The 23,683-nt window shown below is 47.1% G+C and overlaps 1 protein-coding gene across 1 annotated transcript in view; it reads left to right on the top strand.

Moving 5' to 3' along the window:
• Positions 1 to 284: 284 nt before the first annotated feature.
• Positions 285 to 23,683, top strand: part of LOC311117249 (ankyrin-3-like) — a gene marked incomplete at its 5' end in the record, with an annotated part of 125,425 nt that continues 102,026 nt past the window's right edge. The window contains 9 exons of the mRNA XM_084192220.1: positions 285 to 482; positions 1,457 to 1,555; positions 4,138 to 4,236; positions 5,829 to 5,927; positions 10,004 to 10,099; positions 10,287 to 10,359; positions 10,565 to 10,624; positions 12,212 to 12,335; positions 21,165 to 21,267. Coding sequence (XP_084048346.1) covers positions 285 to 482; positions 1,457 to 1,555; positions 4,138 to 4,236; positions 5,829 to 5,927; positions 10,004 to 10,099; positions 10,287 to 10,359; positions 10,565 to 10,624; positions 12,212 to 12,335; positions 21,165 to 21,267 — 951 coding nt within the window. The remainder of the gene's footprint in view (positions 483 to 1,456; positions 1,556 to 4,137; positions 4,237 to 5,828; positions 5,928 to 10,003; positions 10,100 to 10,286; positions 10,360 to 10,564; positions 10,625 to 12,211; positions 12,336 to 21,164; positions 21,268 to 23,683) is intronic.

Here is a 23,683-nt window from a genome sequence, read left to right as displayed (position 1 = left end):
TCCTCTCCACCAGACTGTTTTAATATGTTGTAATATGTTCTCTCTGTGGTGTAGAATGGATACCCTCCTCTCCACCAGACTGTTGTAATATGTTGTAATATGTTCTCTCTGTGGTGTAGAATGGATACCCTCCTCTCCACCAGACTGTTTTAATATGTTCTCTCTGTGGTGTAGAATGGATACACTCCTCTCCACCAGACTGTTGTAATATGTTCTCTCTGTGGTGTAGAATGGATACCCTCCTCTCCACCAGACTGTTTTAATATGTTCTCTCTGTGGTGTAGAATGGATACACTCCTCTCCACATCGCGGCTAAGAAGAACCAGATGGAGATAGCCACAACGCTACTGGAGTACGGAGCCGACACCAACGCTATGACACGCCAGGGCATCACACCGCTGCACTTGGCCTCTCAGGAGGGCAACGTAGACATCGTTACCCTGCTACTAGCCAGGGACGCCACCATCAGCCTGGGCAACAAGGTGGGTGTTAGGGGTTAGACATCGTTACCCTGCTACTAGCCAGGGACGCCACCATCAGCCTGGGCAACAAGGTGGGTGTTAGGGGTTAGACATCGTTACCCTGCTACTAGCCAGGGACGCCACCATCAGCCTGGGCAACAAGGTGGGTGTTAGGGGTTAGACATCGTTACCCTGCTACTAGCCAGGGACGCCACCATCAGCCTGGGCAACAAGGTGGGTGTTAGGGGTTAGGGGTTAGACATCGTTACCCTGCTACTAGCCAGGGACGCCACCATCAGCCTGGGCAACAAGGTGGGTGTTAGGGGTTAGACATCGTTACCCTGCTACTAGCCAGGGACGCCACCATCAGCCTGGGCAACAAGGTGGGGGTTAGGGGTTAGACATCGTTACCCTGCTACTAGCCAGGGACGCCACCATCAGCCTGGGCAACAAGGTGGGTGTTAGGGGTTAGACATCGTTACCCTGCTACTAGCCAGGGACGCCACCATCAGCCTGGGCAACAAGGTGGGTGTTAGGGGTTAGGGGTTAGACATCGTTACCCTGCTACTAGCCAGGGACGCCACCATCAGCCTGGGCAACAAGGTGGGTGTTAGGGGTTAGACATCGTTACCCTGCTACTAGCCAGGGACGCCACCATCAGCCTGGGCAACAAGGTGGGTGTTAGGGGTTAGACATCGTTACCCTGCTACTAGCCAGGGACGCCACCATCAGCCTGGGCAACAAGGTGGGTGTTAGGGGTCAGGAGTTAGACATAGGGGGTTAGGGTTGTCCTGTTCTAATGTGTCCTGTCCTGTGTTCTAATGTGTCCTGTCCTGTGATCTAATGTGTTATGTTCTGTCCTTTGTTCTCCTGTGTTCTAATGTGTTATGTTCTGTCCTTTGTTCTCCTGTGTTCTAATGTGTTATGTCCTGTTCTAATGTGTCCTGTCCTGTCCTGTGTTCTAATGTGTCCTGTCCTGTTTCCTCTCCTCTCAGAGTGGTCTGACTCCTCTCCACCTGGCAGCTCAGGACGACAAGGTCAACGTAGCTGAGGTGCTGGTTAACCAGGGGGCCACTGTTGACCCAGAGACTAAGGTACACACACTCACGCACACAGACACACACACACACACGTTCAGCTCTGGTCTGACAGCTGTGTAGGTCGACTGGCCCCTCCTCACACCTCACTGCAGATCACTCATCTAGAAACACAACAGAGAGACCAGAAGGACCAGAGAGCGGGACCAGAGAGCGGGACAAGAGAGTAGAGAGATTAGAGAGAGAGACCAGAGAGATGAGAGAGAGACCAGAGAGATGAGAGAGAGAGACCAGAGAGATGAGAGAGAGACCAGAGAGATGAGAGAGAGACCAGAGAGATGAGAGAGAGACCAGAGAGATGAGAGAGAGACCAGAGAGATGAGAGAGAGAGACCAGAGAGATGAGAGAGAGAGACCAGAGAGATGAGAGAGAGAGACTAGAGAGATAAGAGAGAGATGACAGAGAGAGACCAGAGAGATGAGAGAGAGAGACCAGAGAGATGAAAGAGAGAGACTAGAGAGATGAGAGAGAGACCAGAGAGATGAGAGAGAGAGAGACCAGAGAGATGAGAGAGAGAGACCAGAGAGATGAGAGAGAGAGACCAGAGAGATGAGAGCGAGAGATGAGAGAGAGAGACTAGAGAGATGAGAGAGAGAGACCAGAGAGATGAGAGAGAGAGACCAGAGAGATGAGAGAGAGAGAGACCAGAGAGATGAGAGAGAGACCAGAAAGATGAGAGAGAGAGACTAGAGAGATGAGAGAGAGAGACCAGAGAGATGAGAGAGAGAGAGATGACAGAGAGATGAGAGAGAGATGACAGAGAGATGCGAGAGAGAGAGACCAGAGAGATGACAGAGAGATGAGAGAGAGATGATAGAGAGATGCGAGAGAGAGACACCAGAGAGATGAGAGAGAGACCAAAGAGATGAGAGAGATGCGAGAGGGAGACCAGAGAGATGAGAGAGAGAGAGAGAGAGAGACCAGAGAGATGAGAGAGAGACCAGAGAGATGAAAGAGAGACCAGAGAGATGACAGAGAGATGACAGAGAGAGACCAGAGAGATGACAGAGAGAGACCAGAGAGATGAGAGAGAGAGACCAGAGAGATGAGAGAGAGAGACTAGAGAGATGAGAGAGAGAGACCAGAGAGATGAGAGACCAGAGAGATGAGAGAGAGACCAGAGAGAGACCTGAGAGATGAAAGAGAGACCAGAGAGATGACAGAGAGACCAGAGAGATGACAGAGAGAGACCAGAGAGATGACAGAGAGAGACCAGAGAGATGAGAGAGAGAGACCAGAGAGATGAGAGAGAGAGAGACCAGAGAGATGAGAGACCAGAGAGATGAGAGAGAGATGACAGAGAGATGCGAGAGAGATGACAGAGAGAGACCAGAGAGATGAGAGAGAGACCAAAGAGATGAGAGAGAGAGAGAGATGAGAGAGAGAGACCAGAGAGATGAGAGAGAGACCAGAGAGATGAGAGAGAGAGACCATAACACTACGCTACAACACTACACTACACTACAACACTACACTACAACACTACACTACAACAGTACTCTACAACACTACTACACTACATTACACTGAAACAATACAATATTACAACAATACAACACTGAAACACTACTACGACACTACACTAAAACACTACACTAAAACACTACAATACTACAGTACAACAGTATTATAAAACACTACTACAGTACTACACTACAACCGTACACTACAACACTGAAACAATACAACACTGAAACACTACAACACTGAAACACTACAACACTGAAACAATACAACACTGAAACACTACAACACTGAAACACTACAACACTGAAACAATACAACACTGAAACACTACAACACTGAAACACTACAACACTGAAACACTACAACACTGAAACACTACAACACTGAAGCACTACAACACTGAAACACTACAACACTGAAACACTACAACACTGAAACACTACAACACTGAAACACTACAACACTGAAACACTACAACACTGAAACACTACAACACTGAAACACTACAACACTGAAACACTACAACACTGAAACACTACAACACTGAAACACTACAACACTGAAACACTACAACACTGAAACACTACAACACTGAAACACTACAACACTGAAGCACTACAACACTGAAGCACTACAACACTGAAACACTACAACACTGAAACACTACAACACTGAAACACTACAACACTGAAACACTACAACACTGAAACACTACAACACTGAAACACTACAACACTGAAACACTACAACACTGAAACACTACAACACTGAAACACTACAACACTGAAACACTACAACACTGAAACACTACAACACTGAAACACTACAACACTGAAACACTACAACACTGAAACACTACAACACTGAAGCACTACAACTCTAACAAGCTCTGATATCTACATGCAGACCTGACTACAACAACATTAACTCTCTAAATGTCGTATCCATTCTGCATGGAACGTTATTCATTTCGTTCTGCTATAATCTAGATCTATCAAACCGTTATTTGAAGGTTCTAGAAAGTCTCCTGAAACCATTGAACATGTTAATGTTGGTAGCTTTAGAAATGTTTCACCAGGCATGACATTTGATTTCTGTTTCTGTGTCCCTAGATGGGATACACTCCGCTGCACGTGGCGTGTCACTATGGAAATGTGAAGATGGTCAACTTCCTGCTAAAGAACCAGGCCAAGGTCAACGCCAAAACCAAGGTAAGGCTCACCTACAGATTGAACATATCTCAAATAAAATGTTATTTGCCACATGCGCCGAATACAACAGGTGTAGACATTCCGTGAAATGCTTACTGACAGCCCTTAACCAACAATGCATTTCTTTTTTAATAAAATAGTAAAATAAAACAACAACAACAAAAAAGTGTTGAGAAAAAAAGAGCAGAAGTAAAATGAAATAACAGTAGGGAGGCTATATATACAGGGGGGTACCGGTGTAGAGTCAATGTGCGGGGGCACCGGCTAGTTGAGGTAGTTGAAGTAATATGTACATGTGGGTAGAGTTAAAGTGACTATGCATAAATAATAAACAGAGTAGCAGCAGCGTAAAAAGATGGGGTGGGGGGGCAGTGCAAATAGTCCGGGTAGCCATGATTAGCTGTTCAGGAGTCTTATGGCTTGGGGGTAGAAGCTGTTGAGAAGTCTTTTGGACCTAGACTTGGCGCTCCGGTACCGCTTGCCGTGCGGTAGCAGAGAGAACAGTCTATGACTAGGGTGGCTGGAGTCTTGACAATTTTGAGGGCCTTCCTCTGACACCGCCTGGTATAGAGGTCCTGGATGGCAGGAAGCTTGGCTCCAGTGATGTACTGGGCCGTACGCACTACCCTCTGTAGTGCCTTGCGGTCGGAGGCCGAGTAGTTGCCATACCAGGCGGTGATGCAACCAGTCAGGATGCTCTCGATGGTGCAGCTGTAGAACCTTTTGAGGATCTGAGGACCCATGCCAAATCTTTTCAGTCTCCTGAGGGGGAATAGGCTTTGTCGTGCCCTCTTCACGACTGTCTTGGTGTGTTTGGACCATGATAGTTTGTTGGTGATGTGGACACCAAGGAACTTGAAGCTCTCAACTCGCTCCACTACAGCCCCGTCGATGAGAATGGGGGCGTGTTCGGCCCTCCTTTTCCTGTAGTCCACAATCATCTCCTTTGTCTTGGTCACGTTGAGGGAGAGGTTGTTATCCTGGCACCACATGGCCAGGTCTCTGACCTCCTCCCTGTAGGCTGTCTCATCGCTGTCGGTGATCAGGCCTACCACTGTTGTGTCGTCGGCAAACTTAATGATGGTGTTGGAGTCGTGCCTGGCCATGCAGTCATGGGTGAACAGGGAGTACAGGAGGGGACTGAGCACGCACCCCTGAGGGGCCCCCGTGTTGAGGATCAGCGTGGCCGATGTGTTGTTACCTACCCTTACCACCTGGGGGCGGCCCGTCAGGAAGTCCAGGATCCAGTTGCAGAGGGAGGTGTTTAGTCCCAGGATCCTTAGCTTAGTGATGAGCTTAGAGGGCACTATGGTGTTGAACGCTGAGCTGTAATCAATGAATGTCATTCTCACGTAGGTGTTCCTCTTGTCCAGGTGGGAAAGGGCAGTGTGGAGTGCAATAGAGATTGCATCATCTGTGGATCTGTTGGGGCGGTATGCAAATTGGAGTGGGTCTAGGGTTTCTGGGATAATGGTGTTGATGTGAGCCGACATCTATATAGATGTTTGTGGCTGTAGCTGTGGGTGTTTGAGTGGTTTTGTTCATATGTTCAATAAAAGAGGTGTGTCTGACCTCTCCTCCTCCCCCTTCAGAACGGCCACACCCCCCTTCACCAGGCGGCCCAGCAAGGCCACACCCACATCATCAACGTCCTGCTGCAGCACGGAGCCTCTCCCAACCACCTGACTGTGGTGAGAACAGACACACACACACACACACACACACACACACACACACACACACACACACACACACACACACACACACACACCTACCTGCTGCAGCACGGAGCCTCTCCCAACCACCTCACTGTGGTGAGAACAGACACACACACACACACATACACACACACACACACACACACACACCTACCTGCTGCAGCACGGAGCCTCTCCCAACCACCTCACTGTGGTGAGAACAGACACACACACACACACACACACACACACACACACACACACACACACACACACACACACACACACACACACACACACACACACACACACACACACACACACACACACACACACACACACACACACACATACCTGCTGCAGCACGGAGCCTCTCCCAACCACCTGACTGTGGTGAGAACAGACACACACACACACACACACACACACACACACACACACACACACACACACACACACACACACACACACACACACACACCTGCTGCAGCACGGAGCCTCTCCCAACCACCTCACTGTGGTGAGCAAAGGATTCTGGGAGACATTGCTATGACCCAAAGCCGCCACAGCTGGGACTACACAGTGAAATACACAGTCACCATCACTATGGGTTAGGGGTTAGGGGTTAGGGGTTAGGGTTAGGGGTTAGGGTTAGGGGTTAGGGGTTAGGGGTTAGTGGTTAGGGGTTAGTGGTTAGGGGTTAGGGGTTAGGGGTTAGTGGTTAGGGGTTAGTGGTTAGGGGTTAGTGGTTAGGGGTTAGGGGTTAGTGGTTAGGGGTTAGGGGTTAGGGGTTAGGGGTTAGGGGTTAGGGGTCACAGTAATATTAATGTCTGACTATGTCTTTAACAGAATGGTAACACAGCCCTGTCCATCGCCAGGAGGCTGGGTTAGGGGTTAGGGGTTAGGGGTTAGGGGTTAGGGGTTAGTGGTTAGGGGTTAGGGGTTAGTGGTTAGGGGTTAGGGGTTAGAGGTTAGTGGTTAGTGGTTAGTGGTTAGGGGTTAGGGGTTAGGAGTTAGGGGTTAGGGGTTAGGAGTTAGGGGTTAGTGGTTAGGGGTTAGGGGTTAGTGGTTAGGGGTTAGGGGTTAGGGGTCACAGTAATATTAATGTCTGACTATGTCTTTAACAGAATGGTAACACAGCCCTGTCCATCGCCAGGAGGCTGGGTTAGGGGTTAGTGGTTAGGGGTTAGGGGTTAGTGGTTAGGGGTTAGGGGTTAGGGGTTAGTGGTTAGGGGTTAGGGGTTAGTGGTTAGGGGTTAGGGGTTAGGGGTTAGTGGTTAGGGGTTAGGGGTTAGGGGTTAGGGGTTAGTGGTTAGGGGTTAGTGGTTAGGGGTTAGTGGTTAGGGGTTAGGGGTTAGTGGTTAGTGGTTAGTGGTTAGGGGTTAGGGGTTAGTGGTTAGTGGTTAGGGGTTAGTGGTTAGGGGTTAGTGGTTAGGGGTTAGGGGTTAGGGGTTAGTGGTTAGTGGTTAGGGGTTAGTGGTTAGGGGTTAGTGGTTAGGGGTTAGGGGTTAGTGGTTAGGGGTTAGGGGTTAGTGGTTAGGGGTTAGGGGTTAGGGGTTAGTGGTTAGGGGTTAGGGGTTAGTGGTTAGTGGTTAGGGGTTAGTGGTTAGGGGTTAGTGGTTAGGGGTTAGTGGTTAGGGGTTAGTGGTTAGGGGTTAGGGGTTAGTGGTTAGTGGTTAGGGGTTAGTGGTTAGGGGTTAGTGGTTAGGGGTTAGTGGTTAGGGGTTAGGGGTTAGTGGTTAGGGGTTAGGGGTTAGTGGTTAGGGGTTAGGGGTTAGTGGTTAGTGGTTAGTGGTTAGGGGTTAGTGGTTAGGGGTTAGTGGTTAGGGGTTAGGGGTTAGGGGTTAGGGGTTAGGGGTTAGGGGTCACAGTAATATTAATGTCTGACTATGTCTTTAACAGAATGGTAACACAGCCCTGTCCATCGCCAGGAGGCTGGGTTAGGGGTTAGGGGTTAGTGGTTAGGGGTTAGGGGTTAGGGGTTAGGGGTTAGGGGTCACAGTAATATTAATGTCTGACTATGTCTTTAACAGAATGGTAACACTGCCCTGTCCATCGCCAGGAGGCTGGGTTAGGGGTTAGGGGTTAGGGGTTAGGGGTTAGTGGTTAGTGGTTAGGGGTTAGGGGTTAGTGGTTAGGGGTTAGGGGTTAGTGGTTAGGGGTTAGTGGTTAGGGGTTAGGGGTTAGGGGTTAGGGGTTAGGGGTTAGTGGTTAGTGGTTAGGGGTTAGTGGTTAGGGGTTAGGGGTTAGTGGTTAGTGGTTAGGGGTTAGTGGTTAGGGGTTAGGGGTTAGTGGTTAGGGGTTAGGGGTTAGTGGTTAGTGGTTAGGGGTTAGGGGTTAGGGGTTAGTGGTTAGGGGTTAGGGGTTAGTGGTTAGGGGTTAGGGGTTAGTGGTTAGGGGTTAGGGGTTAGGGGTTAGTGGTTAGGGGTTAGTGGTTAGGGGTTAGGGGTTAGTGGTTAGGGGTTAGGGGTTAGTGGTTAGTGGTTAGGGGTTAGTGGTTAGGGGTTAGGGGTTAGTGGTTAGGGGTTAGGGGTTAGGGGTTAGGGGTTAGGGGTTAGGGGTTAGGGGTTAGTGGTTAGGGGTTAGTGGTTAGGGGTTAGGGGTTAGGGGTTAGGGGTCACAGTAATATTAATGTCTGACTATGTCTTTAACAGAATGGTAACACAGCCCTGTCCATCGCCAGGAGGCTGGGTTAGGGGTTAGTGGTTAGTGGTTAGGGGTTAGGGGTTAGGGGTTAGGGGTTAGTGGTTAGTGGTTAGGGGTTAGGGGTTAGGGGTTAGGGGTTAGTGGTTAGGGGTTAGGGGTTAGGGGTTAGGGGTCACAGTAATATTAATGTCTGACTATGTCTTTAACAGAATGGTAACACTGCCCTGTCCATCGCCAGGAGGCTGGGTTAGGGGTTAGGGGTTAGGGGTTAGTGGTTAGGGGTTAGGGGTTAGGGGTTAGGGGTTAGTGGTTAGGGGTTAGGGGTTAGGGGTTAGGGGTTAGTGGTTAGGGGTTAGGGGTTAGGGGTTAGGGGTCACAGTAATATTAATGTCTGACTATGTCTTTAACAGAATGGTAACACAGCCCTGTCCATCGCCAGGAGGCTGGGTTAGGGGTTAGGGGTTAGGGGTTAGTGGTTAGGGGTTAGGGGTTAGGGGTCACAGTAATATTAATGTCTGACTATGTCTTTAACAGAATGGTAACACAGCCCTGTCCATCGCCAGGAGGCTGGGTTAGGGGTTAGGGGTTAGGGGTTAGTGGTTAGTGGTTAGGGGTTAGGGGTTAGGGGTTAGGGGTTAGTGGTTAGGGGTTAGGGGTTAGGGGTTAGTGGTTAGGGGTTAGGGGTTAGTGGTTAGGGGTTAGGGGTTAGTGGTTAGGGGTTAGTGGTTAGGGGTTAGTGGTTAGGGGTTAGTGGTTAGGGGTTAGGGGTTAGGGGTTAGGGGTTAGGGGTTAGGGTTCACAGTAATATTAATGTCTGACTATGTCTTTAACAGAATGGTAACACAGCCCTGTCCATCGCCAGGAGGCTGGGTTAGGGGTTAGGGGTTAGGGGTTAGGGGTTAGTGGTTAGGGGTTAGGGGTTAGTGGTTAGGGGTTAGGGGTTAGTGGTTAGGGGTTAGGGGTTAGGGTTCACAGTAATATTAATGTCTGACTATGTCTTTAACAGAATGGTAACACAGCCCTGTCCATCGCCAGGAGGCTGGGTTAGGGGTTAGGGGGTTAGGGGTTAGGGGTTAGGGGTTAGTGGTTAGGGGTTAGGGGTTAGTGGTTAGGGGTTAGGGGTTAGGGTTCACAGTAATATTAATGTCTGACTATGTCTTTAACAGAATGGTAACACAGCCCTGTCCATCGCCAGGAGGCTGGGTTAGGGGTTAGGGGGTTAGGGGTTAGGGGTTAGGGGTTAGTGGTTAGGGGTTAGGGGTTAGTGGTTAGGGGTTAGGGGTTAGGGGTTAGGGGTTAGGGGTTAGGGGTTAGGGGTTAGGGGTTAGTGGTTAGTGGTTAGGGGTTAGGGGTTAGTGGTTAGGGGTTAGGGGTTAGGGGTTAGGGGTCACAGTAATATTAATGTCTGACTATGTCTTTAACAGAATGGTAACACAGCCCTGTCCATCGCCAGGAGGCTGGGGTACATCTCTGTAGTGGATACTCTGAAGGTCGTCACCGAGGAAACACAGACCACTCTGGTGATCTTCCTAAGTTACTGTATGAAACAGCTGTCCTGTATTAACTCAAACCTCAAGACTGCTTCTTAAACACCATGAGAAATACAGTAGGCTGTAGAAGACATATCTGTTTTCTTACAGTTATTGAAATGTAACATAACATCCGTCCTTTGTTAAGAACTCATTATAATGTCTACTCCCTTTCTAGATGGTGACCGAGAAGCATAACATGAACATTCCAGAAACCATGAACGAGGTTCTGGACATGTCAGATGATGAGGGTAAGAGATGCAGGAGTTATGTTATAATGACCTGATCATATCCAGTGAGAGATGCAGGAGATGTTATTTTAACCTTATCATATCCTTACGATAAATCAATATAAGATATGGTTTAGATTTATGTATTTTAATGCTTTATCATTTTTCTATGATTTTTTTTATGGATATTTGTTTTTCTAACACTTTACTTGTTCAAATTACACAGTTGGTAAAGCCAATGTACCTGAAATGCTCAATGAAGACTATTTATCTGATGTTGAAGAAGGTACTTTCGCCTTTTTAGTTGTTCTTTGTTTCTTCAGCAGATGTTTGAGTTCCTTCTTTTCTTTGGTCTCAGTCCGTCTTAGACTAACCAGATCTCCTCTCCTCCTGTCTCACGCTTGGTGTGTTGTCATGGACTCTGTATTTCATGCTTTGGTATTCATGAAATATGCCTTTATCTGGGTTGCCAGGTTAGAGAACTTGAATGTGATCTTTTCATTCGAGTTCCACAGATCTGAGCCACTGGGAGGTTCTTTAGTTTAAAAGCAGCTCAGGATTTCTAAAGCTCTGTCTGTTGACTAAGTTGTATTTTCTTTCATTTGGTCTCCAGATATTCTTCTTCAGTATTTCTGTAAGGTCTGAGAGAGAGAGAGAGAGAGAGAGAGTGAGAGTGAGAGTGAGAGTGAGAGAGAGAGAGAGAGAGAGAGAGAGAGAGAGAGAGAGAGACAGAGAGAGAGACAGAGAGAGAGAGAGAGAGAGAGAGAGAGAGAGAGAGAGAGAGAGAGAGAGAGAGAGAGACATTTGCTTAGAACATTTTTGAGTGCAGAGCTTGTTGCTGAATCCTGTGTCCCTCAACTAGATGTTACGTAGTAAGTTAAAGATTGTGGAGTAGGTTTTCTGGTGTGAGGGGGGAGGGGGGAGGTTGGAGGAATGGGGGAGGGGTTGCCGTGGATAGGATCAGCAGGGGTGATCGCTGGTGGAATGCTGTTCTCCCCTCGCTAGATGACAGCTGGCTGGTTGATGTGCACTTGCTCTAGTTTCTACTTTTTTAACCCCTCCTTTCCTCTGCGTCGTCTCTCTCTAACGTCATTCAACACTCTGCATTGGGACTCCCCTGGACGGATAACTCTACAAGCTACTCGTCATAGCTGCTATATTGGTTTCTACATTTAGAATGGGTGTTGTTGTTTTTAAAAAAGTTGAACAGGTTGTTTTCACTGCTTAAACCATTGCTTTGTATTCAGTGACTAAACAAGCGTAGTATGACTAACCGAGGTGGCGGATATGTCCTGTCAGCTGTGTGTCCCGTGGCAGAGCAGAGCAGGAGACAGGACAGGACAGTGGAACAGGCCTCCAGGCTTCTATTGATCTGTTAAAACAGCCTGTCTGTTCTGGAGAGAGACGCTCCTACTGGACCTGCTTCAGTTACAGTTAGGACAGCAGAGAGAGAGGGAACTGGGGCTTTCAGGGGTTGGAGTTAGGAGAGCAGAGAGAGAGGGGACTGGGGCTTTCAGGGGTTACAGTTAGGACAGCAGAGAGAGAGGGGACTGGGGCTTTCAGGGGTTAGAGTTAGGAGAGCAGAGAGAGAGGGGACTGGGGCTTTCAGGGGTTAGAGTTAGGACAGCAGAGAGAGAGGGGCTGGGGCTTTCAGGGGTTACAGTTAGGACAGCAGAGAGAGAGGGGACTGGGGCTTTCAGGGGTTAGAGTTAGGAGAGCAGAGAGAGAGGGGACTGGGGCTTTCAGGGGTTAGAGTTAGGTTACAGTTAGGACAGCAGAGAGAGAGAGGGGACTGTGGCTTGAGGACTGTCTAACTAACTGGAGAGAGGGGACTGTGAGCTGTGGACTGTCTAACTGGTTGGTGTTATGTCAGGTGAGGATGCGATGGCAGGCGACATGGATAAGTACCTGGCACCCCAGGACCTGAGAGAGCTGGGAGACGACTCTCTGCCCCAGGAGGGATACGTGGGCTTTAGCATCGGAGCCCGCAGCGCCAGGTACCATACCCACTACCCACTACACTCTGACAGGCTGTGGTGCTGTGTGCAGTTAGTACAGTATAGAATGGGTTTGATATGGACCGTCCATATCTCTATATGTTCCTAAGGGACAGACAGTACGCCCATTTGATCATGTGATACAGGATAGTACAACGTCCCTAACCCTATCACAATCAACATTGAGGATTGTGGCGGCAGGTAGCTTAGTGGTTAAGAGCGTTGTGCCAGTAACCGAAAGGTCGCTGGTTCAAATCCCAGAGCCGACTAGGTGAAAAATCTGTCAATGTGCCCTTGAGCAAGGCACTTAACCCTAATTGCTCTTGTAAGTCGCTCTGGATAAGAGCGTCTGCTAAATTACAAAAAAATAAAATAAAACATTGATGTCTTAGTATGAGCAGGGCAGTAATCCCTTATCTGATGTGAGTTGGGTGTAAAGGAGAAGATATGATCTAGTCGTACTGTAATACTATGATGGTACTAACCTCAGCCAGAACAAAAGTACTGTGTTGGCTGCAGAGCTCTGGTCAGCGTGTTTACAGTATGAGTAGAAATAGTTCTGCTCTGCCTCTGGTTCAGTACCGAGGAAGGTCCAATAACCACAGGTATCAGTTCCAGTTGAAAGGAAGGTCCAATAACCACAGGTATCAGAGAGCGTCAGTGTTTAACACAGCTCAGAGCATCAGATCCAGGCCCATTATAACCACACTGCATTTCTGCTTTGCCCGCTCACTTTTGTTGCTTTCAATATCTTCTGTTTTGTACTTTTCCCCCATTTCAAACTCGTACCTCGTCCCATAGCCCTAAGGTCTGCAGGTAAGAGGGCATGACATGTTTCCCAGATCCCAAGCCAACCATCACAACTCCATCAACCACTGTGTTGTGATGTCTCATTGATTTTGTTGTGCTCCATTTTACTGACCAGAGGACAGTTTGCTCACAATGCTTTTAACTATGTCCTTACATGTGTTAATTTGAGTGGAGATGTATCAGTATTGAGCCTGTTGGATGTAATCTCTCTGTAGTGGAGATGTATCAGTATTGAGCCTGTTGGATGTAATCTCTCTGTAGTCATGCCTCTGGTTGGAGATGTATCAGTATTGAGCCTGTTGGATGTAATCTCTCTGTAGTGGAGATGTATCAGTATTGAGCCTGTTGGATGTAATCTCTCTGTAGTGGAGATGTATCAGTATTGAGCCTGTTGGATGTAATCTCTCTGTAGTGGAGATGTATCAGTATTGAGCCTGTTGGATGTAATCTCTCTGTAGTGGAGATGTATCAGTATTGAGCCTGTTGGATGTAATCTCTCTGTAGTGGAGATGTATCAGTATTGAGCCTGTTGGATGTAATCTCTCTGTAGTGGAGATGTATCAGTATTGAGCCTGTTGGATGTAATCTCTCTGTAGTGGAGATGTATCAGTATTGAGCCTGTTGGATGTAATCTCTCTGTAGTGGAGATGTATCAGTATTGAGCCTGTTGGATGTAATCTCTCTGTAGTGGAGATGTATCAGTATTGAGCCTGTTGGATGTAATCTCTCTGTAGTGGAGATGTATCAGTATTGAGCCTGTTGGATGTAATCTCTCTGTAGTGGAGATGTATCAGTATTGAGCCTGTTGGATGTAATCTCTCTGTAGTGGAGATGTATCAGTATTGAGCCTGTTGGATGTAATCTCTCTGTAGTGGAGATGTATCAGTATTGAGCCTGTTGGATGTAATCTCTCTGTAGTCATGCCTCTGGTTGGAGATGTATCAGTATTGAGCCTGTTGGATGTAATCTCTCTGTAGTGGAGATGTATCAGTATTGAGCCTGTTGGATGTAATCTCTCTGTAGTGGAGATGTATCAGTATTGAGCCTGTTGGATGTAATCTCTCTGTAGTGGAGATGTATCAGTATTGAGCCTGTTGGATGTAATCTCTCTGTAGTGGAGATGTATCAGTATTGAGCCTGTTGGATGTAATCTCTCTGTAGTGGAGATGTATCAGTATTGAGCCTGTTGGATGTAATCTCTCTGTAGTGGAGATGTATCAGTATTGAGCCTGTTGGATGTAATCTCTCTGTAGTGGAGATGTATCAGTATTGAGCCTGTTGGATGTAATCTCTCTGTAGTGGAGATGTATCAGTATTGAGCCTGTTGGATGTAATCTCTCTGTAGTCATGCCTCTGGTTGGAGATGTATCAGTATTGAGCCTGTTGGATGTAATCTCTCTGTAGTGGAGATGTATCAGTATTGAGCCTGTTGGATGTAATCTCTCTGTAGTGGAGATGTATCAGTATTGAGCCTGTTGGATGTAATCTCTCTGTAGTGGAGATGTATCAGTATTGAGCCTGTTGGATGTAATCTCTCTGTAGTGGAGATGTATCAGTATTGAGCCTGTTGGATGTAATCTCTCTGTAGTGGAGATGTATCAGTATTGAGCCTGTTGGATGTAATCTCTCTGTAGTGGAGATGTATCAGTATTGAGCCTGTTGGATGTAATCTCTCTGTAGTGGAGATGTATCAGTATTGAGCCTGTTGGATGTAATCTCTCTGTAGTGGAGATGTATCAGTATTGAGCCTGTTGGATGTAATCTCTCTGTAGTGGAGATGTATCAGTATTGAGCCTGTTGGATGTAATCTCTCTGTAGTGGAGATGTATCAGTATTGAGCCTGTTGGATGTAATCTCTCTGTAGTGGAGATGTATCAGTATTGAGCCTGTTGGATGTAATCTCTCTGTAGTGGAGATGTATCAGTATTGAGCCTGTTGGATGTAATCTCTCTGTAGTGGAGATGTATCAGTATTGAGCCTGTTGGATGTAATCTCTCTGTAGTGGAGATGTATCAGTATTGAGCCTGTTGGATGTAATCTCTCTGTAGTCATGCCGCCTCTGGTTGGCTCAGTCTGTTCCGTTGAGATGGTGCATCCCTTTGGTGTGGACTGATACTTTATCTAGCTTCCAGGGATCTGTGTTAATGCGACCATCTCTACCGAGATCATGGCAGTGTCTTCAGACCCGACATCATGGCATACGGATGTACAGTGTCTTCAGACAGTATTCACACCCCTTGACTGTTTCCACATTTTGTTGTGTTACAGCCTGAATTTAAAATGGATTACATTGAGATTTTGTGTCACTGGCCTACACACAATACACCACAATGTCAAAGTGGAATTATGTTTTTAATACAAAATTAAAAGTATTCAACCCCTTTGTTATGGAAAGCCTAAATAAATTCAGGAGTAACAATTTGCTTAACAAGTCACATAATAAGTTGCATGGACTCACTCTGTGTCCAATAATAGTGTTTAACAGTTTTAATGACTACCTCATCTCTCTACCCCACACATACAATTATCTGGAAGGTCCCTCAGTTGAGCAGTGAATTTCAAACACCGATTCAACCACAAAAACCAGAGAGGACTTGAAAATGGCTGTCTAGCAATGATCAACAACCAACTTGACAGAGCTAGAATCATTTTTTAAAGAAAAATATGCAAATATTGTACAATCCAGGTGTGCAAAGCTCTTAGAGACTTACCCAGAAAGACGCACAGCTGTAATCGCTGCCAAAGGTGATTCTAACATGATAATAATACAATAAGCCATTTAGCAGACGCTTTTATCCAAAGAGACTTAGTCATGTGTGCATACATTTTTACATAACATGTATTAGGGGGTTGAATACTAATCAAGATACAGTGCATTCATAAAGTATTCAGACCCCTTGACTTCCACATTCTGTTACGTTACAACCTGATTCTAAAATGGATTCAATACATGTTATTCCTCATCAATCTACTCACAATACCCCATAATGACAAACTGAAAACTGTTTTTTAGAAATGTTAGCAAATTTATAAAAATAAATAAACATAAATACCTTATTTACATAAGTATTCAGACCCTTTGCTATGATACTCGAAATTGAACTCAGCTGCATCCTGTTTCCATTGATCATCCTTGAGATGTTTCTACAACTTGGTTGGAGTCCACCTGTTGTAAATTAAATTGATTGGACATGTCTATATAAGGTCCCACAGTTGACAGTGCATGTCAGAGCAAAAACCAAGCCATGAGGTCGAAGGAATTGTCCGTAGAGCTCCGAAGACAGGATTGTGTCGAGGCACAGATCTGGGGAAGGGTACCACAAAATGTCTGCAGCATTGAAGGTCCCCAAGAACACAGTGGCCTCCATCATTCTTAAATGGAAGAAGTTTGGAACCACCAAGACTCTTCCTAGAGCTGGCCGCCCGGCCAAACTGAGCAATCGGGGAGAAGGAACTTGGTCAGGGAGGTGACCAAGAACCCAATGGTCACTCTGACAGAGCTCCAGAGTTCCTCTGTGGAGATGGGAGAACCTTCCAGAAGGACAACCATCTCTGCAGCACTCCACCAATCAGGCCTTTATGGTAGAGTGGCCAGACGGAAGCCACTCCTCAGTAAAAGGCACATGACAGCCCGCTTGGAGTTTGCCAAAAGGCACCTAAAGGACTCTCAGACCATGAGAAACAAGATTCTCTGGTCTGATGAAACCAAGATTGAACTATTTGGCCTGAATGCCAAACGTCACGTCTGGAGGAAACCGGACACCATCCCTACGGTGAAGCATTATGGTGGTAGCATCATGCTGTGGGGATGTTTTTCAGCGGCAGGGACTGGGAGACTAGTCAGGATCGAGGGAAAGATGAACGGAGCAAAGTACAGAGAGATCCTTGATGAAAACCTGCTCCAGAGCGCTCAGGACCTCAGACTGGGGCGAAGGTTCACCTTCCAACAGGACAACGACCCTAAGCAACCAGCCAAGACAACGCAGGAGTGGCTTCAGGACAAGTCTGAATGCTCTTGAGTGGCCCAGCCAGAGCCCGGACTTGAACCCGATCGAACATCTCTGGAGAGACCTGAAAATAGCTGTGCAGCGACACTCCCCATCCATCCTGACAGCTTGAGAGGATCTGCAGAGAAGAATGGGAGAAACTCCCCAAATATACAGTTGAAGTCGGAAGTTTACATACACCTTAGCCAAATACATTTAAACTCAGTTTTTCACAATTCCTGACATTTAATCCTAGTAAAAATTCCCTGTCTTAGGTCAGTTAGGATCACCAATTTATTTTAAGAATGTGAAATGTCAGAATAATAGTAGAGAGAATGATTTATTTTCTGCTTTTATTTCTTTCATCACATTCCCATTGGGTCAGAAGTTTACATACACTCAATTAGTATTTGCTAGCATTGCCTTTAAATTGTTTAACTTGGGTCAAACGTTTCGGGTAGCCTTCCACAAGCTTCCCACAATAAGTTGGGTGAATGTTGGCCCATTCCTCCTGACAGAGCTGGTGTAACTAACCTTTCTCCACACGCTTTTTCAGTTCTGCCCACACATTTTCTATAGGATTCAGGTCAAGGCTTTGTGATGGCCACTCCAATACCTTGACTTTGTTGTCCTTAAGCCATTTTGCCACAACTTTGGAAGTATGCTTGGGGTCATTGTCCATTTGGAAGACCCATTTGCGACCAAGCTTTAACTTCCTGACTGATGTCTTGAGATGTTGCTTCAATATATCCACATAATTTTCCTTCCTCATGATGCCATCTATTTTGTGAAGTGCACCAGTCCCTCCTGCAGCAAAGCACCCCCACAGCATGATGCTGCCTCCCCCGTGCTTCACGGTTGGGATGGTGTTCTTCGGCTTGCAACACCCCCTTTTTCCTCCAAACATAACGATGGTCATTATAGCCAAACAGTTCTATTTTTGTTTCATCAGACCAGAGGACATTTCTCCAAAAAGTATGATCTTTGTCCCCATGCGCAGTTGCAAACCGTAGTCTGGCTTTTTTATGGCGGTTTTGGAGAAGTGGCTTCTTCCTTGCTGAGCAGCCTTTCAGGTTATGTCGATACAGGACTCGTTTTACTGTGGATATAGATACTTTTGTACCTGTTTCCTCCACCTCTTCACAAGGTCCTTCGTTGTTCTGGGATTGATTTGTCTCGAATATCCTTGAGTGGCACAGCCAGAGCCCGGACTTGAACCCGATCAAATATCTCTGGAGAGACCTGAAAATAGCTGTGCAGGGACGCTCCCCATCCAACCTGACAGAGCTTGAGAGGATCTGCAGAGAAGAATGGGAGAAACTCCCCAAATACAGGTGTGCCAAGCTTGTAGCGTCATACCCAAGAAGACTCGAGGCTGTAATCGCTGCCAAAGGTGCTTCAAGAAAGTTCTGAGTGAAGGGTCTGAATACTTATGTAAATGTGATATTTCAGTTTTAAAACATTTCTAAAAGCCTGTTTATGCTTTCTCATTATGGGGTATTGTGTGTAGATTGATGAGGGGGAAAAACAATTTAATCCATTTTAGAATAAGGCTGTAACGTAACAAAATGTGGAAAACGTCAAGGGGTCTGAATACTTTCCGAATTCGTGTTTTTAATTTTTCAGTATTATTTAAAAAAAAATGGAATTCTTCTTACACTTCCACATTAGAGTATTTTGTGTAGATCGTTACTCTGATTTTTGACAATTAAATCCACGTTAATCCCACTTTGTAACACAACAGAATGCGGAAAAAGTCAGGGTGTGTGAATATTTTCTGACGGCACTGTATCTTGCTAGCTACTCTGTTGACAGTTTGACAAGAACGCGTGATAGCTAACTAGCTTGTTAATTGTTGACAAACAAATTAGTGAATGTGCTAGAAAGCTAAACAGTTACTTAGCTAGCTAGTTGACTGCAGTGGCACAAAAAGGACTCGTTTTGAAAGATGGATCATCTTATCCTTTGAGGCTTTAAAAGTGTTCTTATACTATGATTTTGAACAATCTAATCAACTGGGAAACGTCCATGGCAGGCATTGTTGTCACCTTAGCTTGCGACATAACTTCTGAGTGATAGGAAGCACGAGCAGCACCACCAATCAGCCTACACCACTGTGCACACCCCCGTCATTACTATGACAACTAGCGTAGCCATGTCAGCAAATGACTGCTGTCTGAACACACACAAATCCGATTGGGTCACATGTAACTTGCTGTTTGGACAGTCAGTATTCCAAAATGCATTTGACAAACCAAACTGATTTGAGCATTAAGGCCTGCAGTGTGAACAAGGCTTTAATTCCATAGAGATGTAGTAGCGAGGTCATATTTGATCTTTGCAATAGCTGCTTCTGTGACAGCCCAGTTGACTACCTCAAAATGGTGAAAACCCTCAACGGCGTTGGCAGTAGGGATGGGCATTAGGCTAGCACGCTAGCCAGTGGCTAGGCGCTGGCAGTAGGGATGGGCATTAGGCTAGCACGCTAGCCAGTGGCTAGGCGCTGGCAGTAGGGATGGGCATTAGGCTAGCACGCTAGCCAGTGGCTAGGCGCTGGCAGTAGGGATGGGCATTAGACTAGCACGCTAGCCAGTGGCTAGGCGCTGGCAGTAGGGATGGACATTAGGCTAGCACGCTAGCCAGTGCCTAGGCGCTGGCAGTAGGGATGGGCATTAGGCTAGCACGCTAGCCAGTGGCTAGGCGCTGGCAGTAGGGATGGGCATTAGGCTAGCACGCTAGCCAGTGGCTAGGCGCTGGCAGTAGGGATGGGCATTAGGCTAGCACGCTAGCCAGTGGCTAGGCGCTGGCAGTAGGGATGGGCATTAGGCTAGCACGCTAGCCAGTGGCTAGGCGCTGGCAGTAGGGATGGGCATTAGGCTAGCACGCTAGCCAGTGGCTAGGCGCTGGCAGTAGGGATGGGCATTAGGCTAGCACGCTAGCCAGTGGCTAGGCGCTGGCAGTAGGGATGGGCATTAGGCTAGCACGCTAGCCAGTGGCTAGGCGCTGGCAGTAGGGATGGGCATTAGGCTAGCACGCTAGCCAGTGGCTAGGTGCTGGCAGTAGGGATGGGCATTAGGCTAGCACGCTAGCCAGTGGCTAGGCGCTGGCAGTAGGGATGGGCATTAGGCTAGCACAACAAGTTCCATGTTAGCGCTGTCCATCTAAAACAGGCTTTGGTCCCAGTCCCTGTATCTAACGCTAGTTATCAGACATAGCTCATACAGTCCCTTTATCTAACGCTAGTTATCAGACATAGCTCATCCAGTCCCTTTATCTAACGCTAGTTATCAGACATAGCTCATCCAGTCCCTTTATCTAACGCTAGTTATCAGACATAGCTCATCCAGTCCCTTTATCTAACGCTAGTTATCAGACAGCTCATCCATCATCATTGTGTTTTACCTGGGTTTGCTACTTCATACAAAACCCACTCTTCATCTAGAACGCTGTCTACCTGATTAGACCAATGTTATACACACCATCACATACCATACATCTATAATCACCATACACACCATCACATACCATACATCTATAATCACCATACACACCATCACATACCATCCATCTATAATCACCATACACACCATCACATACCATACATCTATAATCACCATACCTCTGATGTCCAGACAGTGGTTCATCCTACACACCATCACATACCATACATCTATAATCACCATATCTCTGATGTCCAGACAGTGGTTCATCCTACACACCATCACATACCATACATCTATAATCACCATACCTCTGATGTCCAGACAGTGGTTCATCCTACACACCATCACATACCATACATCTATAATCACCATACCTCTGATGTCCAGATAGTGCTTCATCCTGTGCTGTGGGTTATATTTATGTTGTATAGAGGTTAGCTGCATGTTTTTTTTTTTTTGTTTTGTTTTGTTGTTGTTGTAATGAGTTGTCTTTCTGTTCACCTCACCCTCTCATCACCCCCCTGCCTGCCTGCCCCGCCACCCCCCTGCCTGTTGTTGCTGTGGTAACTTGGTACTGCTATAAACAACAGCGTGCGGTCCTTCAGTTCGGATAGGTCCAACACCCTGAACAGGACCTCTTACACCAGAGACAGCATGATGATCGAAGAGATACTGGCTCCTACCAAGGACACGGTACGACCTTCTGTCTGTCTGTCTCCTCCCTCTCTCACCCTCCTCCCTACTCAGACGTTTCTCTGTCTCTCTGTCTGTCTGTCTCTCTCTCTGTCTGTCTCTATCTCTCTGTCTGTCTGTCTCTCTGTCTCTATCTCTCTGTCTCTCTGTGTCTCTCTCTGTCTCTCTGTCTCTCTCTGTCTGTCTGTCTGTCTCTGTCTCTCTGTCTCCTCCCTCTCTCACCCTCTTCCCTACTCAAAGACGTGTCTCTGTCTCTCTGTCTCTGTCTGTCTCAAATCAAATCAAATCAAATCAAATTTTATTGGTCACATGCGCCGAATACAACAGGTGCAGACATTACAGTGAAATGCTTACTTACAGCCCTTAACCAACAGTGCATTTATTTTAAACAAAAAAAGTAAGAATAAAACAACAACAAAAAAAGTGTTGAGAAAAAAAGAGCAGAAGTAAAATAAAGTGACAGTAGGGAGGCTATATATACAGGGGGGTACCGGTGCAGAGTCAATGTGCGGGGGCACCGGCTAGTTGAGGTAGTTGAGGTAATATGTACATGTGGGTAGAGTTAAAGTGACTATGCATAAATACTTAACAGAGTAGCAGCAGCGTAAAAAGGATGGGGTGGGGGGGCAGTGCAAATAGTCCGGGTAGCCATGATTAGCTGTTCAGGAGTCTTATGGCTTGGGGGTAGAAGCTGTTGAGAAGTCTTTTGGACCTAGACTTGGCACTTCGGTACCGCTTGCCGTGCGGTAGCAGAGAGAACAGTCTATGACTAGGGTGGCTGGAGTCTTTGACAATTTTGAGGGCCTTCCTCTGACACCGCCTGGTATAGAGGTCCTGGATGGCAGGGAGCTTTGCCCCAGTGATGTACTGGGCCGTACGCACTACCCTCTGTAGTGCCTTGCGGTCAGAGGCCAAGCAGTTGCCATACCAGGCGGTGATGCAACCAGTCAGGATGCTCTCGATGGTGCAGCTGTATAATTTTTTGAGGATCTGAGGACCCATGCCAAATCTTTTTAGTCTCCTGAGGGGGAATAGGCTTTGTCGTGGCCTCTTCACGACTGTCTTGGTGTGTTTGGACCATGATAGTTCGTTGGTGATGTGGACACCAAGGAACTTGAAGCTCTCAACCTGTTCCACTACAGCCCCGTCGATGAGAATGGGGGCGTGCTCAGTCCTCTTTTTTTTCCTGTAGTCCACAATCATCTCCTTTGTCTTGGTCACGTTGAGGGAGAAGTTGTTGTCCTGGCACCACACGGCCAGATCTCTGACCTCCTCCCTATAGGCTGTCTCATCGTTGTCGGTGATCAGGCCTACCACTGTTGTGTCGTCGGCAAACTTAATGATGGTGTTGGAGTCGTGCCTGGCCATGCAGTCATGGGTGAACAGAGAGTACAGGAGGGGACTGAGCACGCACCCCTGAGGGGCCCCCGTGTTGAGGATCAGTGTAGCAGATGTGTTGTTACCTACCCTTACCACCTGGGGGCGGCCCGTCAGGAAGTCCAGGATCCAGTTGCAGAGGGAGGTGTTTAGTCCCAGGATCCTTAGCTTAGTGATGAGCTTAGAGGGCACTATGGTGTTGAATGCTGAGCTGTAGTCAATGAATAGCATTCTCACGTAGGTGTTCCTCTTGTCCAGGTGGGAAAGGGCAGTGTGGAGTGCGATAGAGATTGCATCATCTGTGGATCTGTTGGGGCGGTATGCAAATTGGAGTGGGTCTAGGGTTTCTGGGATTATGCTGTTGATGTGAGCCATGACCAGTCTTTCAAAGCACTTCATGGCTACAGACGTCAGTGGTACGGGTCGGTAGTCATTTAGGCAGGTTATCTTAGAGTTCTTGGGCACGGGGACTATGGTGGTCTGCTTGAAACATGTTGGTATTACAGACTCAGTCAGGGACATGTTGAAAATGTCAGTGAAGACACTTGCCAGTTGGTCAGCACATGCTCGGAGTACACGTCCTGGTAATCCGTCTGGCCCTGCGGCCTTGTGAATGTTGACCTGCTTAAAAGTCTTACTCACATCGGCTACGGAGAGCGTGATCACATAGTCATCCGGAACAGCTGGTGCTCTCATGCATGCTTCAGTGTTGCTTGCCTCAAAGCGAGCATAGAAGTGGTTTAGCTCGTCTGGTAGGCTTGTGTCACTGGGAAGCTCGCGGCTGTGCTTCCCTTTGTAGTCTGTAATAGTTTTCAAGCCCTGCCACATCCGACGAGCGTCAGAGCCAGTGTAGTATGATTCAATCTTAGACCTGTATTGACTCTTTGCCTGTTTGATGGTTCGTCGGAGGTCATAGCGGGATTTCTTATAAGCGTCCGGGTTAGAGTCCCGTTCCTTGAAAGCGGCAGCTCTACCCTTTAGCTCAGTGCGGATGTTTCCTGTAATCCATGGCTTCTGGTTGGGGTATGTACGTACGGTC

This window comes from Coregonus lavaretus (genome assembly GCF_964263955.1).
Source record: "Coregonus lavaretus genome assembly, contig: HAP1_SCAFFOLD_657, whole genome shotgun sequence".
Classification (NCBI taxonomy): domain Eukaryota; kingdom Metazoa; phylum Chordata; class Actinopteri; order Salmoniformes; family Salmonidae; genus Coregonus; species Coregonus lavaretus.
Note: the sequence above shows the minus strand (reverse complement) of the source record. Positions and strands in the feature narration are given on the sequence as shown.